At 40.8% G+C, this 17,586-nt stretch overlaps 1 protein-coding gene across 1 annotated transcript in view; it reads left to right on the top strand.

Annotated features, from left to right (window-relative positions):
* ENTHD1 (ENTH domain containing 1) overlaps positions 1-13,098 on the top strand; it is a 105,509-nt gene extending 92,411 nt beyond the window's left edge. Inside the window, exon 6 of the mRNA XM_019660540.1 lies at positions 12,476-13,098. Within this exon, the coding sequence (XP_019516085.1) occupies positions 12,476-13,098 (623 nt within the window). The remainder of the gene's footprint in view (positions 1-12,475) is intronic.
* The last annotated feature ends 4,488 nt before the right edge of the window (positions 13,099-17,586 follow it).

Raw genomic sequence — 17,586 nt, 5'->3', positions numbered from 1 at the left:
TTTGACCCCCAAAGGGGTTGCAACCCACAGGTTAAGAACCGCTGATCTACAGCATAGTGATAGCCTTGTATTGTCTGTCTTCTGGAAGACAATGCTTTCATGAGAGCTGCTACCATTTTTCATGCAAAATATTTGGTATTCAACAAAAACTTACATGCCATACCAGGAAATGAACAAATGGCCAGAAATATAGGAGAAAAACAGACATCAGAAACAAAGTCACAGATAATCTAGACACTGAAGTTATAAGGTAGGTCTTTCTAAATAATTATGATTAACATGATCAAGAAAACGGGAAAAGACAGAGAATTTCATCACAATGTTAGTATCTATGAAAAAGAATTAAATGAAAATTCCAGAGCTGAGAAATAAGAAGCTGAATGCCTATCCTTCCAGAAAGGGCATTCCAGACTGAGGAATAATATTGAGTTGTGACCGAGCAGAGATCCTGGGGACCTCCATAGAACAGCCAGAGTGACCAGATGACTAATATTCCCCACTTACACTATGGCCGGCTTGTCATGTTCCTAAAGATCAAATAGCCTTCCAGGCCCTGTGCAGCCTAGCTTCTGCCTCTCAGCAGCCTGGTGTTCTTTCCATTTGTCAAATAACCTCTGTGGCTTCACCACCTTTGGACTCTTGTTTCCTCTTCTTTTTTTTTTTTTTTAAGATTTTTATTGGGGCATTGGGGGAAGGGGAACAGACAAGTTGCTATCCCTTTGTTCTTCAGTCTAGCCGTGGAGGACGTCGCTCCACTGACCCAAGTTGGCACCATCATTGAGCTCCTTCCGGGCGAGGCAGATCAGTCACCGGCTTCTGGACGGCCGCTCACTGTGGCTGCTGGCCGCTCACGCTGGCTGCTGGCCACACACGCTGGCTGCTGGCCACACACGGTAGCCCATGGCAACCCACCTGCCGTCGCTGGTGACTCACAGTAGCCCAGCTCCAGGTCGAGCTGCCACTCAGCATCTTAGCTGTAGAGAGCAGTGTCACTGGCCCTCATATGTGGGATCCGAATTGGGGCCCTCTGGCGTCCCAAGCCAGCTCTTAACCAACGCGCCACTCGGCCGGCCCTCCCTCTGACTTCTTATTCATCCCTTTTCTAATTCACTCTTATTCATCTTTCAGAGGTCAGCTCAAACATCACTTCTTCAAGATTTCCTGACCCCTAGATTATTTCAAATCCCCACCCCACAACTGTTTGCTATCTTAGTACCCTATTATCCTCCTTCCTAGCACTTATTGTCATTCTAATTAAATATAATTACATGTGCATTAAGTTGCTTGCTGTCTTTCCCACCCAAGTGGAATGGCAACTTCATGAGAGAAGGAACCATGTCTGCGCTATTTATTATTATACCCCCAACACCAACCACAGTGCCCTGCACATAGGGGCACTGAATATTTAATAAGCAAACTCAAGACAGCTTAGGAGAGCAGGAATGGAAAATGTGTATGAAGAAGGAATAGAAAAAAACACTAGACAATTAAGCCAGGACAGATGATGAGCTATATATGCCAGGTTCAGTTTGGGCTTTGTTTTGATGACAATGCAAGTCACTAAAAGTTTGAAGTCAGGTGAGTGGCTTTACAAATGTGCCTTAGAAAAATTACCCTGTCAGGGAATGTGGTAGCATGATTTGCCGGGGGTGCAACAGGGCGGCAGCACCTCAGAGGCTGTTGTAGGAAAGGAGGGCTGAGAGGTAGGGGACGAGAGAAGGCGGGGTGGAGGGAGACAGGCGGAGGTGGAGCGTGATCTGGGGGAGGTGGACCAGAATCTAGAACAGTCCCCTCATCCCGAGGGCCTGTAAGGAAGAGGAGAAAGGATGAGGGAAGGGTTTTGTTGATTTTAGTAATTAGGGTGTATCGAGCCTTTGTGCGCCCTATTGGCCTCAAGGTCTTACTGTCTGATGTCACCTGCCAAGACTGAGGAGTTGGGAGTGGCACGACAGCTGTGAAGAGACTGGTAAAGATTTACAATAGCCACTCTAGACAGGGGAGAGGGAGCTGATAGGACGCGGATGAGATGGAGTAGTTCTTTGTAGCAGTCCTGATTTCTGGGAGCCTATGCCTTTCCCCAGTGGTGCTGAGCAGCCTGGGGGTAGGACTGAAAAAGGTAGCTATTTTGGTTTTATATACCACATGTCAGTGAAATCGTATGGTTCTTGACTTTTTCTGTCTGACTTATTTAGCTTAGCATAATAATCTCAAGATCCATCCATGTTGTCACAAATGGCACTATTTCATCTTTTCTTATGGCAGAACAGTATTCCATTGTGTATATATATAATACTGTATCTTCTGTATCCAATCACCTATTGAAGGACACTGGTTGTTTCCATGTCTTGGCCACTATAAATAAAGCTGCAATGCGCAACAAAGGAACAAGACAAACAAATGAAGAAACAAAAACTCATAGACACAGACAATAGTCTAGTGGTTACCCAGAGGGTAAGGAGGGAGGGGGTGGTAGATGAGGGTAAAGGGGATCAAATACATGGTAATGGAAGGAGAACTCACTCTGGGTGGTGAACACACAGCATGATATATAGATGATGTATTATAGAATTATACACTTGAAACCTATGTAACTTTATTAACAATTGTCATCCCAATAAACTTTAATTAAAAAAGAAAAAGAAAAAGGTAGACATTTAAATTGAAATAGGATTAGGACAGGGATTAGCAAAGTAAAGCCTCGGGGACAAATCTGACTCACTGCCTGTTTTTATAAATAAAGTTGTACAGGAATACAACCACATTAATTGGTGTAATATTGTCTTGGGCTGCTTTTGTGCTACAACAACAGAGCTGAGTAGCTGCAACAGAGACTGTGTGTCCCACAAAAAACTAAATATTTACAATCTAGTTCTCTGCAGAGATGTTTTCTGACTCCTGGATTAGGAATTAGCAGCAGGTAAGGCAGAAGACATGGCAAGAAAGGGGTAGCAAGAAAGCGGTTAAGATGATGGATAATGGCATCCTAGACTGGACAAGAAAGGAGGCAGAGTCAGGCAGGCACTGATAAGAGTGAGAGAAAATAAAAGGATGTGTTGTCTCAGTGAGGCCAAGGTGTACATGTGTTAAAAGGAATGAGGGGCTGGAAGTAATTGAGAAGGAAAGTAATCTTGGGAACGATTTCAAAGTGAGGCAGTTCTGAGTGATGACATGTTCTAGGGAGTACTCAGAGGAGTGGCTGAAGGTCATTGTGGTTGAGGAATTCTAAGAAATGATGAGGCAAGGATAGATGGCTAGTCTGCATGGATGCTGGCATCGCTTGGGATGATGGAGGATAGATAAGATTAGGGGTACAGTAGTCCCCCTAATATGCGGTTTTTGCATTCCAAAATTTCACTTACCACCAGGCAACTGTGGTCCAAAAATGTTAAGTAGAAAATTACAGAAATAAATAATTCATAAGTTATAAATTGTGCACTGGTCTGAGTAGCATGGTGCAATCTCGGGCCATCCCCCTCTATCCGGCTCAGGACCTTAATCACCCCTTTGTCCAGCTTGTCCACACTGTATGTGCTACCTGCCCATTAGTCACTGAGCCGCCATCCCAATGATCAGATCGACTGCCGTGGTGTCACGATGCTGTGTCACACTTATTTTACTCAATAATGGCCCCCAAGTACAAGAGTACTGATGCTGGCAATTTGGATACACTGAAGAGAAGCCATAAAGTGCCTTCTTTAAGTGAAAAGGTAAAAGTTCTCCACTCAATAAGGAAAGAAAAAAAATCGTGAGCTGAGGTTGCTAAGATCTATGGTAAGGACAAATCTTCTATCCATGAAATTGTCAAGAAGGAAACATAAATTTGTGCTAGATTTGCTGTCGCACCCCAGGCTGCAAAAGTTATGGCCACAGTACGTGATAGCTGCTTAGTTAGGATGGAAAAGGCATTAAATTTGTGGGTGGAAGACGTGAGCAGAAAGCATGTTCCAACCAACAGCGTGTTGCACCGAAAAGCATTGAGCCTGTACGGAGACTGCAGCATGGGGTCCCCTGGAACGAGCGCCCACGTTCAAGCCACTTTTATTACAGTATATTGTTGTAGTTGTTCTATTTTATTATTAGTTATAGTTGTTAATCCCTTATTGTGCCTAAGTTATACACTAAACTTTATCAGGGGTCTGTATGTACAGGGAAAAAACATAGTACAAATAACCCTGAACTACATGGGGTTGGGGCACCAGCACCCATCTGAGCAGTCAAAAATCTGCACGTAACTTTTCACTCCTCAAAAACTTAATAGCCTCCTGTTGACCAGAAGCTTTACTGACAATATAAACAATCAATTAACACATACTTTGTATGTTACATATATTATATACTGTATTCTTACAATAAAGTAAGTTAGAGAAAGGTTAAGAAAATCAAAAGGAAGAGACAATACATTTACAGTATTTATTGAAAAAATGTGCATATAAGTACATCTGTTCAGTTCAAACCTGTGTTGTTCAAGGGTCAACTGTATCTGCAGGTCTTGGAACATTCCCTCCATGGATGAGGAGGGACTTCTGTGTCTCTCCTCTGGCTTTAGGAAGTATTTATTTATACAAAGGGTCCAGGTCTGATGTTATAAACTCTTTGGAGATAATGAGCTGGGCAAATTTTTTAAAATACTTGTATACTCATGTTTTAGCAGATCTCAAATATCAGGGAGGCTGCCTGAGGCCACTAGCTAATACACATTCATATTTTTACTGAATGAGAGGGACTGATTTGATTTGCTACAGCAACCTCCTTTGACCTTTTGATACTAAATCACTCTGTTCTTAAAACAGCCCATTCCTTCTGCTTCTCCATTTAAAATTAAGTTATTTATCTGTAGCTCAAACTCTTCTTTTAGGTCGTTAGATATCTCATCATGCACACTAAAAAGGAAGAAAGAGCTAGTGGATGCTTAGAAGCCAGACCTGGTAGCAGGCAGCTTTCATTATATTCTCATAAGCCACTGTTAGTGTGTTAGACTGCACTAGGCTTTAATTTTTTTGGAGGGAAGAACACTATTCTATACTTTCTTACGTTGGGATAGTGGTGAGTGTTCTCACAGATTCATCCTTTGTTTCTGTGTTTCATTGGTTACATTTTTTAACTGTGGTTTTCAGTGGTAGTTGTTCTGGATTTTTCTGTTCATCTTTGCTAGGAAAAGAAACCAAACATCACACACACACACACACACACACACACATACACACACACACACACACACACACACGACTCATTCACCATGCTCTTTTCTCTTTTGTCTACAAAAGGCTTCAGAACCAGAACAATGAACGATTTCCCTAAAAGAAATGGGGGAAATGATCGACCACAGTTCTGCAAACCGTCTCAACTAACCCTGAGCTACTGGTCGGTCTGGTTCAGCAGCACCCTGTTGAATGGAGCCTAACACACAGGAAAGTCACTGCCAAGGTGCCGCCCTGCCCCCAGACACAGCCCCAGCAACCCTGCTAGCTGCACAGTTCATGCCTACAGCGTCTGTACAGACAAAAAAACACACGGATCTGGTTTTTAAAATTCAGCGAACCAAATTTATTCTTCATAGGTAGGTGAGAAATCTCATCTTTAAGCCAGGGGTGCAATTTTTCAATGAAAATTTAGCATAAATGATTTAGAAGCAGACTCATTAGCATTTCTCTCAAATTCTATCTTATTCCTAAATCTGTTTCTTTTATGTAGCTTAGTTATAATCATGACATTAAAAATAAATTTTCAAATATTACTTTAAAAAAATTGAGACCTAACTCATGTACCATAAAACGCACCCTTTTGGGCTAAAGTGTATAGTTTAGTGCTTTTTAGTATATTCTCAGAGTTGTATAACCATCACTACTAATTCATTACCCAAAAAAATTCTGTACCCATTAGCAGTCATTCCCCATTTCTCCCTCTCCCTAACTCCTGCAACCACTAATCTACTTTCTGTCTCTACAGATTTGCCTATTCTGGACATTTCCTATGATGAAATCATGTAATATATATGGTCTTGGTGACTGCCTTCTTTTCACTTAGCATAATGTTTTCAAGATCCATCCATGTTGTAGGATGTATCAATCCTTTGTTCTTTCTTATGGCTGAATACTATGAAGTCTCACAATTAAGTTTGCAAACTCATCCTAGAAAAAGTGCTATAATACATACCTCATTGTTGAACATAACTACGGTCACCTTCGAACTACTCCCCTTGAAAAGCTTTGCACTGATGCCAGCGCCTAGTCCACCCTTCAAAGCAATTTTGGAACTCTTTTTCTGGAATGGCCATCAGAGTTGTCATCATATTACCCTTGACGTCCTGAATGTCATCCAAATGTCTTTCTTTCAATATTTCCTTTATCTTTGGGTAAAGAAAGAAGTCATTGGGGGCCAGATCAGGTGGGTAGGGAGGGCGTTCCAATACAGTTATTTGTTTACTGGCTAAAAACTCCCTCACAGACAGTGCCGTGTGAGCTGGTGCATTGTCGTGATGCAAGAGCCATGAATCGCTGGCAAAAAGTTCAGGTTGCTTTTGTCTTTTTCATGCAGGCTTTTCAGCACTTCCAAATAGTAAACTTGGTTAATTGTTTGTCCAGTTGGTACAAATTCATAATGAATAATCCCTCTGATATCAAAAAATGTTGGCAACATCATTTTGACTCTTGAGTTGGACTGACGGAAATGCTTTGGTTATGGAGAATTGGCCGACTTCCACTGTGCACTTTGACGCTTTGTTTCAGGGTCACATTGGTACATCCATGTTTCATCACCAGTGATAACATTGCCCAAAATATCGTCTTGCCTCTCCAAAAGGTCTTGGCAGACTTTGACCCTCCTTTGCTTTTGTTCATCAGTGAGCTCCTTCGGGACCATTTTTGCACACATCTTTCTCATGCCAAGGGTTTCAGTTAAGATTTTCCTGTTTCTCTGTCAATGTTTACTTGGTCTGCTGTGCTTCTTACAGTCAGCTGACAGTTTTGACGCTCAATTCGACAAATTTTTGCAATGTTTTCACCAGTTCTGCTCGTTACTGGCCGCTCTGATCTCTCTTCATCAGTGACACATTCTCTCCCCTCAGAAAAACGTTTAATCCATTTGTACGCTGCCATTTTCCTCATGGCATTATCCCCATAAACTTGGACCAACATGTTCGATTTCACTTCCACTCTTGTCAAGTTTAACAAGAAATGTAATGTTGGTTTGTTGCTCTAATTCAAGCTCAGACATTCTTGCAACGGCACACAAAAACACGCAACAACAATAGTGAACGCCATTCAGCAAGACACTACCACACGTCGACACGAACTCAGCTGTGAGACACTGATATACCAAACCTTACCGAGCTGTTTGTGCAGTGCTGCCAATGTAAGGGCATGGTGGCAAGTCCACGAACTTAATTGTCAGACCTCAGTATTCCATTGTATAGATAAACACATTTTATTTTATCCATTCATCAGTCAATAGACATTGGAGTTGTTCCATTTTGACATATTATGAATAATTCTGCTATGAATGTTTGTGCCAAATATTCCATTTTTAAACCACTGAACAAAATCAGAATATTCTAATTTATGTGTATAGCTAACTTGACAGCCATTATATACCAGCTAGGAAGACTGAAAGAAATGAATTGGAGAATGAAAAATAACTCCTGTTTTACAATGAACTGTTTGAAGTATTTAGTTGACCAAGAACCTGCTGCTTACAGGAAAATTTATATTTACAGCTAAGTGGAGTTCTAAAACATTTCTATAATAGAAATGTATTTGTGATTTTATTTTTGCAGCCCTGTAGCTCTAAATGCTTTTTAAATTTCAAGTTGTAATATAGTAATTCACTGCTCCTGTGTTACTCATGAGCATAGAAAGAGCTAACGCATCAGCATAGTTTATTGTTTTATCGGTGCAACCTTCAAGCAAGTTCAGCATTAATTGGCTTGAGATTTTAAAATCCAGCCATTTATTGGAGGTTATTTGCAATAATCGCTGCATTTCAGCTCTGGCAGGTAAACTGTGTGAAGATGATGAATGTTGACAAGATACCCAGAGAACTTCTGTAGTGAGTCAGAGAGGGGTAGCAGAGTGGGCAGGGAGACAGCCTGCAGTGCAGCTTGAAGTATCTGGTACAGCTGCGGAGTGTTTGGAAACTGGAGTAAATTGGTGTGCAGCAATTAGAGATGAAGTGGCTGTTCAGGAGCAAAGGCATCCTGGAGCCTGTGAATCAAAGATTCAGAACTATAAACAATGATAAGCTAGTTAGCCAGCCAGCAAAGCCAGTGAAAGGTGGACGTACAGTCTAGGCAGGGCTTCTCAGACTTGAGGATGCATCAGAAACACCTGGAGCCTCGGCTTTCCGGATCCAACCCCCAGTTTCTGATTCTGTTGGTTTGGGGTGGAGGCTGATATTCTAACACATTCCCAGGTGATGCTGCCCCTGCTGGTTCAGTGACCACACTTAGAGAACCGCTAGCATAAAGTTAAATGCCAGGTACTTTCATCACATCCTGTATACATGACTGACGTAACTGTATTATCTTTAAATACAGGTAACGTTAATTAGTAATGTTTATTATTAATAAATAAGGTACCATTATATTAATATTTGACCCAAATATTATTTTGGTCCTGGCCTACTTAAATATTTCTTATTAAAATCATTCTTTCTGACCAGAGTGAACTATTTTTAGAATAGTGTCTTAGTACTCTAACAGATATGTTTTGGGTCCTAGAGTTTTAGAATCTCATCAAGGACATATAGTTCTGTCACCTGATGCATGGATCCTGCCTGTGACATTCTTGCCCAATGGTTATTCAGGTTGTGTATGCACTCCACGAGTGTCAGGAAACCACTTACCAAACAGCTCATTTCATGTGTGGAGAACTGTGACTATTAGAAAGTTTTCTTTTTTAAGTTGGGCTAAAATCTGCTTTTCTATAACTTTCACTTATTAACCCAAGTTCTAACTCATGCACAATATGAGAAATGGATGATAAATGTTACTAAGGTTTTATGATTATATTCTAATAATTAAATATAGCCTCTCACTCTTTTTTCCATTATCCCTTCTTGGGTAAAGATTTGCGTATCTATCAACCATTCCCATAGGTAAGATGTCAAGTTCCCTCACTCTCCTGGTTGCCTGCCTTCTAAATTTTATACCCAGAATTTAACATAATTCTGTAATAGAGTAAAATTAATTCTAATATACTGGAGTGGCATGGATGTATAACATAGTGGTTTTAGATCATATGTTTTGGTATGAGACACCTTAATTTGAGTCTCATCTCTGCCCCTCTTTACCCTTGTGATCTTGGGCAAGTTTTTTAGCCTCTGAGATTTCTTTGCCTCATGTTTGAAATGGGTTTATAAAACCTGTTCTACATGCTGCTATTAAAGGGTGGTGCTAAATACAGAGAATCAGACACCAGCTATTTGAAATGCAGTTAAATCCTTAGACTTCTTGCCACAGATAAACAATTGCCCTGAATCGCCACCTACTCTCACACCCTCTGCAGAAGTCTGGAAATATGTTTGCTGGAGAAGGTAGATGGAGGGTCTCTGAAATGAGAGCTATTAGGTAAATGAGTGTGTGGGTACTGCAACAACCACTACAGGATTAAGTGAGCATGTGCCAACAAATGCTGAATGCTGAGACCCCAGCCGGCTTTCTCTCCTCAACTCCAGCACCCTGGGAGCCAGCGCTTTACCTTCTGGTCAGCAGGTAGAAAAACTTCTCACAAGAACCCAACCCCTTCAGAGGAAAGAACTAAAGATACTGACATTAGTGGTTCCCCAATAAATGAACCACCCAAATGACTGTACACTGAAGCTCTAAGTTGACAAGTCCCACATTCACACTCAGAGCATCTCATCAACTTTGTAATAATTCTGCATTCTTAATCATAAGCAGACAGCAAGGAGTACCACACATCTGAAAAAACTCCTAAAAGAGAACATTGAGACAAGACATCAGGGAGTATGTTGCATCTATGAAACAAGGACAGGGTGTTTCAGAGAGAATTTCTGGGAACCAAAAAAATAGCTCTTGGAAATTAAATATGTAGTAGATGAAATTAACAGCTCATTGGTAGAACTGGAAGCTAAAGTTGATAAAGTCTCTAAGGAACTAGAACACAAAGACAAAGATAGGGCAAATGGGGGAGAAAGACAGGAAGATTAGAGGGCTAGCCTAGGAGATCTGACATCTGAACAAGAGGAGGTTCCAAAAGAGAAAACACAGAGGAGAAATAGTGAAATAGTGAAAGCATTCGAGAAAATTTTCTGAAGCTGAAGAAAGGGAGTTGCCCGATTAAGTCGCTTGACTTTTAGTTGACCTCAGTGATTGTAAATAATACCCCTCAGGGCACATGGAGAAGCTTCAGAGAGCTGGGGATAAGGAGGAAATTCTATAATATTTCAGAGACAAAACACGTGATATACAATGAATAAGAATTAGAATGGCTCCAACTCCTGAGCAGCAATACCGAAATCAAGAAGACGGGAATTTTGCCTTCAAAATTCTGAAACAAAGGGACTTCCAACCTAGAATTCTTTACGTAACCAAACTATCATTAAGCCTAAAAGGTAGGATACAGACCTTTTCAAAACATGCAACTTCTCAGACTTTTACCCCTGCATCCTTTTTCAATGAACTACTAGAGAATGCGGTACTCGAAAATGAGAGTAAACTAAGAAAGAGAAAGACGTGGGATATAGAAAACAGGAGAGCCCACACAGGAGGATGGTGAAGGGATGTGTCAGATGACAGGCCTCTGATCCTGGTGACAGCACCCAGTCGAGAGAGCAACAGTGCGACTTGGGACACACATATGTTGAAGCTTTCATCATGAGCATGCCCGTTACCGTCAGACTCTTTTTAATCCAAGGATAGAATGTCTACATAAGCCTGACCTAGATTCTTAAGTGTGCTTGTCTTGTCTTAACCATGTGCTCAAGCCCCCACTTCCGTTTCCATATTCTGCTGCTGCATCAGCTGAGAATACTCATTTCACCCCCCAAAATTTTGTGATTGGAAATTTTCCAGAGCACTAGAGACCTTTGAAGCAGAATATAGAAGCCACCTACTCCAGCCATGATTTTTATAGGAGGTCCAATTTAGTTTAGAGGGACATGGATATGTAAAAGAAATAAAATAATATAAACAGATAATTCACGTGAGCCAAGTGATAAGCATTAATTTCCCTGTCCTATGACTATAGGGAATCGTTTTTTTTTTTAATTTAAGTAGCAAGTCCAGAGTTAGTTTCAAAGACTTTAGAGCTGGATTTCTCCAATTTGTACCACCTAATACATAAATGAATGTACATAGATGTTCCATGGCCACAAGAAAAAGTTCTGTGTCCAAGAATGTTTGGAAAACACTTGAATAAGTTACTGTAGATTTCTCAGAACTTTAAATGTGCTCATGGACATTGTTCATCTGCTAAAGCAGCAGTTCTCAACCTTCCTAGTGCCGCAACCCCTTAATACAGTTCCTCATGCTGTGGTGACCCCCAACCATAAATTATTTTTGTTGCTACTCTATAACTGTAATTTTGCTACTGTTATAAATCGTAGTAAATATCTTTTTGTTTTCCAATGGTCTTAGGTGACCCCTGTGAAAGGGTCATTCGACCCCCAAAGGGGTCGCGACCCACGGGTTGAGAACCGCTGTCCTAAAGGGAGGCACGTTATATACACTGTTGCCCATTATGCAAGGCTTACTTGACTTAGAAGACCTGTGTTCACAAAACACCTTTTTACACCTTAAGGAACACAGTATTTCTCAGAACACATTGGGAAAAAATGATTGAGAATGAAGGACACATATGAAAGAAGAGATTTTATATGACTGCCTGAAAGGAGGTTAAAATGTTACTAAATCTTTAATTTTAAGGAAAATTGGTTTAGAATGCTTTCTATTACAGTTTTTTGGTGGAAAAATTAATTGTGCACATGTATCAGTGTTGTACATGCCAGATGGGTTGGACTTCAATCTTGACTACAGTTGACTATCAAGAGAAGATTAGTTTCACAACTTTTGGGTACTTGTATTTGGTTGTTCATTTTCCCATAGTGTTCTCTGTAGGAAAAAAAAAAGAGAGAGAGAGAGAAGGAATCTAAGTTGCAGGTTTCTCAGACTTTCTATTTTAAATGCCAACTTAAAATGCCACCAGTAGAAGAGGGTGTAATACTTTTCTGCTCTCTCTGATAAATGAAGCATCAACATGTGTTGGTCAGGGTTTGAGAGTCAAGATGAATATTGTTAATTCTATTTTCGTTTCATTTCTATGGTATCATTGATATGTAATACATCTTTAGATTTTCGCTATTTCCTGCTTTGGGTTTATTTAGGCTTATGATTATTTAGCATATAAAATTCTAAATAATGGATGCTGAGACCTCTCAGACAGGGTTTTACATTGTAAAATTATTTTAGCTACTCTCATTTGTATTTGCATAATCTTTCTCTCTCATTTATACGTTTTAGTTTCAACAACCTCTGAAGGAACATCCTTTTCTACTTTCTCCGTGTCGTCTCCTGATTCAGCCTCTCTAGAGAAGCCTGTTTCTCTCTTATCCCCGATTTTGGCTGGATCTTCCTTCTGGACTTTGTCCCATCAACAGCCTTCTTCCGCCTCCTCTAAAGATAAACATAACACAGCCAGTGTTCACCACTCCCTTGATCCTAAGAGCACAGTATCTTCTGATGAAGAAGAAAATGACAACCTCAATCGACTGGAAATTATTCCAGAAAACTCTGATTCTGATGTGAAGAAGATAAGTCATGTTTCTCACAGTAACTGGGTAGAGTTTTCTACCCAAAATGTAGACCACCTTACCTCTATGTCCTGTTCTAGTTTGCAGACAACCAAAAGCCCGCCTTGGGAGCCTGAGGCAAACAATCCCATTCAGGTTCTTCTAGGGGAGGTGAAAAATGCGATAGTCAAATTACACGAAGACCTGAGTATGGTGATACAAGAGCTCAGTGTCATCAATAACCATCTGGTAAGCATGAGTGGAAATAGTCCACAAACAAGCACATCTTTGCAGTGTCCGCAGTCTTCTGAGGGGAGCCCAGATCAATCTAATCATCACAATCGCCATTTCTGATAGAACTCACGTGGTCCCACTTCCCAAAGCCTAAGAAGTTAACCTTTCATGGATTCTCATTACCATGGCAAAAATAGGGTGATGGTTTGATTTTCCCTCGTCAGGTTTATTCGCAAGTATCTTTCAAACCAATACATTCATTTAGTGGTTTATTTTTTAAACAGAAAAGGTATCACCTTTGGTAATATTTTCACATTTAGATATTAGTTCATTTGCAACTGAAGAGAATTTCATTCTTCCATACTTTGTTCTTTACCTCAAAATATGTTAAGTGTTAGTGAAAGTTGTGGTAAGACCTCAAACTGCAGATGACTATTGTGGAGCTTTCAGAGAAGTTGACAGTAAGAGCCCTTTACTTTTCATCTGTATTGAGCATCCTTGTTAACAAGCCTTTGCCCTGAGTCAGGAGGATTGAGTCTGGGGTACACGTTTCACATGTTCTTGTGCCAAGTTTCAGGTTCTTGAGACCAAGGGCCAGAAACCTTTCCCTTCTCGGGGACACCACGTTGGTTGGCAGTGAAGTTGAGACAAATAGAACACAGAACAGGTGTTTTTATTGTTAATGTGTATTGCAAAGTGAATTCAAGTGTGTACTCTTTTTCCTTATGTTTTTGAAAATAAATTTGACATTTTTCATCTTATAAGTATCTTTTAAATTCATTAAGACAGCCTTTCAAATAGAAATGTCTCAATTATTATATTATGGGAAAAATGATCTACTTTGGGGATTATAGACCAGTGCTACTCAACTGTGCTATAAATTATTATCACTGACAAAACTTTTATTTTGTTTTATATTTATCTGAGGTAACAGAGTAAGAGGCTGCCTATACCCATCACTCAGTTTCAACAATTATCTACTAAAAGCTAAAAAGATCCCTGGTAATTTTGAAGAAATACGGGACATGTGAAAAATATCCTAATGCCTAGGTGACACTCCCAAACCAAAACTGACTTCTATCTTGCAAACTGGGTTAAGAACTAGAGGGAGCTGTTAGTGCAAAGATCTAAAGTGGGAGGATCTTTGGCCTGTTTTAGGAAGTGTGGCTGGTGTGAAGTAAGGAAAGGGGAGAATAGCAGATTTGAGGTCATGGAGAAAAGAGCAGGGAGTAGTGCCAGATGGTACAGGTTGTTGAAGACCATTGTTGGAGTTTTCTAGAATACCCAGGTGAATCACAGATTTCAATTCCCCATAAGGGATGGTTCATTTCCAGTTCATTCTCATTGCGTAGGCACTGGGCCCCACTTTGTTGTAAGTAAGGACCACCTTCCTTGTGTGAGGTGGTTTCTATTTCTATCACCTTTCAAGGTTATCAAAATGAAAGTTGGAATTTGTTGAACTCAACAAATGCCCTTAGGGAAAAGGGGCTCTGGGATCGTTTACCTGTCAGGCCTCTCTGTCTTTTTCAGTACCTGTTATTCAGAAGATTGTGTCCCAGGCCCTGGGGATAGAGCGGTGAGCAAATCAGATACAGTTCCTGTCCTCACAGAGCTTGAGTTCTAGAGTTGTTTGATAGAGTAATTTAATGGATTAATCAGATTGTTTCTTAAAAATGTAAAGGCTAATAGTTCTGGGAAACGATATTTAGGATTCGACCTGGTGAAGGAATTCTTAAGGAAGTAACTTTTGAGCTGAAATATGAATCCAGGATTATTGAAATAAATGCCACTAATGACATGTCGGGCAAATAAACTTCCTTATGGAATAAAATAGAACATAAAAAAAAATCTTAAGATATTTTCTGTTGGCTTTCTTCATCTATTGGGGAGATCCACCAGTGGATTCTCAGGGGATAGAGGTTATGTTATCTCCTTTTGTACTGGCTATAACATTTCCAAGTTGTACCTTGCTGAGAGTTGAGAAGAAAAAACCTCCAAAGATTAAAGCATTCCTCCCTCCCCATCCCCCGTCACCAAAAAAACGTGCTGAATCAGGTGTCTTGAAATTTACTCAGAGAAACCCCACAAATAGCTGAGGCAACAACACTATCCTTTTGAAAAACTACCTTACTATGTGCTTCTACACACACATAGTAACTTCAGATTTTTAACTAGGTTTCACATAGCTCACATATTTTAATTCAACCATTTGTTAATTAGCATAATTAACAAGCACTTATTTGAGTTTCTATTTAGCCAACTCCATTAAACGGGTAGAACAAAACTTGGCTTAAATTAAAAGTGAGTATATTCTGATTGACTTTGTAATTATCTCAGATTAAAAATACCTCATTAGATGTTACTCTCTTAAGTATTTTACTTGGAACTTGAGGATCTTATTATAAGGCAGCTATAAAAATATTTTACAGTTTACTTACTGTCAAATTGCTTGTATGTTCATTCTTTAAATATTTATTAAGCACCCATTATGAGTAGGCAATTTGCTAGACACTGGGGACACAATTGTGGGCAAGATGGATGCGGTTCTATCTCAGAGTTACAGTTTAGTGGAGACACAGAGAGATAAATGGGTAAGGGGAGTGTGATGTGCAAGTCGTGTGAATTCGGGCAGCACAGGGTGGTGTGGGAGGGCCGGATAAAGGGACAGCCAGCTCTGCATGCTTCCTGGAGGAAGTGAAGTCCAAGCCGAATCCTGAAGGATAAGCAGGAGTTAGTCAAGCAAGGGGAGTTGGGGTAGAGGGAGAATTTCTAGGCAGAGAGAACAATGTGTACAAAAGCTGGGAGCGAGAGAGAACTGGGTGAGTTTGGGGATGGGATGGGATGCACACAACTGGTGGGTCAGAAGCATGAGCACGTTAGTTACCTTTATTCGGGGACACAGTGGGTGGTGGTTAAATAGCATTTATAGCCTGAATCACCGAAAAAGACAGAATGACACAGAAATAGATCATATTGAAAATAATAGTGTCGTAGAAATTTTGGGAGTAAAGGGTTTCCAAAATCCAGTCACAAACTGATAAAAATAGACTTTAAAAGGGGGTTTGGAGACCTTGGTGACTCTTCTCCCCACAGAATGAGTTCGTTGTGACAGCGGTTTGCTCCTGGGTGTGCAAGGACCCCCGCTGTTGTGTGTCCTCATTTTAAAAAGAAGGGGAATACGGAGAACAACTCTTGAATTGGTTACATATTCAGTATACTGGGGACTGCTTTGCTAGGTTTCACTTTGTTTTGAACAGAATGGATTCAGAGATGTGATAAAAGAGTTTAGAGATGTGGAACTGAGAGATTTTTATTTCTTGCAGAAACACCAAGTAATTGGAGGAGGCCAATCACATCATGGTTGTGGCAGAAATGGTGCCACCTTTTATCAGCAGGCAGGCTTTGAAAAGAGTAAATTGGCTCAGAAGAAACTAGGTTTTCAAGACGATTTTGTTTGGTAATTTCAAATTCTGTTTTCTCACTGATGGTGCAGAAAGTTCTCAAAGATATGGTAATTATTGCAGAATTATGCCCTCAGGCATTTGCAGCTATTCAAACAGTAAAATTCCATTATAAGATAGAGCGATCTGTGTGTTCAACTGTGCTACAGCTGAGACCTTGTCTCCTATAGCGCACCCCCCCCCCATCAGTCTCACAACGCAGAACACCCACAGCAAGGTGCAACAGCAGAAGTTCTAGGACTTGGTGATTAATTAAAAACGTGTGGTGAGAGATAAGAATGAGTGAAGGATGAGCTCCAGAATCCTGGTTTATCATCATCATCATCATCATCATCACTACTACTACAATAATAATAATGGTTCACACTTATTGAATGCTAACAATATTCTAAGCACTTTTTAATTCTCTCAACAACCCTACCAGGAAGGTCCTAGTATTGTCACATTGCACATGAGAAAACAGATAAAAAAAGCTAAGGAACTTGTCCAGGGTCACACTGCAGTAAGGGTCAAAGCCAGACCTTGACCCTTGGTCTGTCTTGGTGTAGAGCTTGTGCTTGGTCACAGTGCCTCACAATTCAAGGTGAAGGTAGCCAGGTTGGGGGGTGGGGGTGCCATTGGCTGGCATAGGAAAGTGGGGACGATGGGCAGGTCCGGCCTGCCTGTCCCCTGCTTGGGGAGGTAGGGGGAGTTGGAGCTCCTGCCTCCCACACTTGCCCTCCCCATTCACCTCCTGCTCTCTAGCTGCTCACCTCCCACTCCTAGGACCGCTCAGCCCAAACTGCCACCCCAGACCTCCTGGATGGTCTTCTGTTGGTTCCCCTGTCTCTGAAGAGCTGTCCGCCTCCATGCACACTCCCCAGCCCCTCCCTCTTTCATGTCTAGACCCAAATTAGCAGAGGCTGGGGCAGAGCTAGAACATATTCAGAGCTGGTTTAGAGATGAAGAAACTGTCTCAATTTCTCTTTCTCCCACCTAATTAAACCTGAGAAGTGTCACATAGCCACATGCATGCGATTTTAATTGGGGACTGGATTCACTGGTTCATACTAGTAGTGGAGAATTTTCATTTCTGTGATGGGTCTCTGCCTCTGGAGTGTATAATATGCACTTGAAAATGTACAGAGTAGCCCAGAAACAGCCAACA

This window comes from Hipposideros armiger, unplaced genomic scaffold, assembly GCF_001890085.2.
Source record: "Hipposideros armiger isolate ML-2016 unplaced genomic scaffold, ASM189008v1 scaffold_321, whole genome shotgun sequence".
Taxonomy (NCBI): Eukaryota; Metazoa; Chordata; class Mammalia; order Chiroptera; family Hipposideridae; genus Hipposideros; species Hipposideros armiger.
The sequence above is the reverse complement of the archived record's forward strand: the minus strand, read 5'-3'. Positions and strand labels throughout refer to the sequence as shown.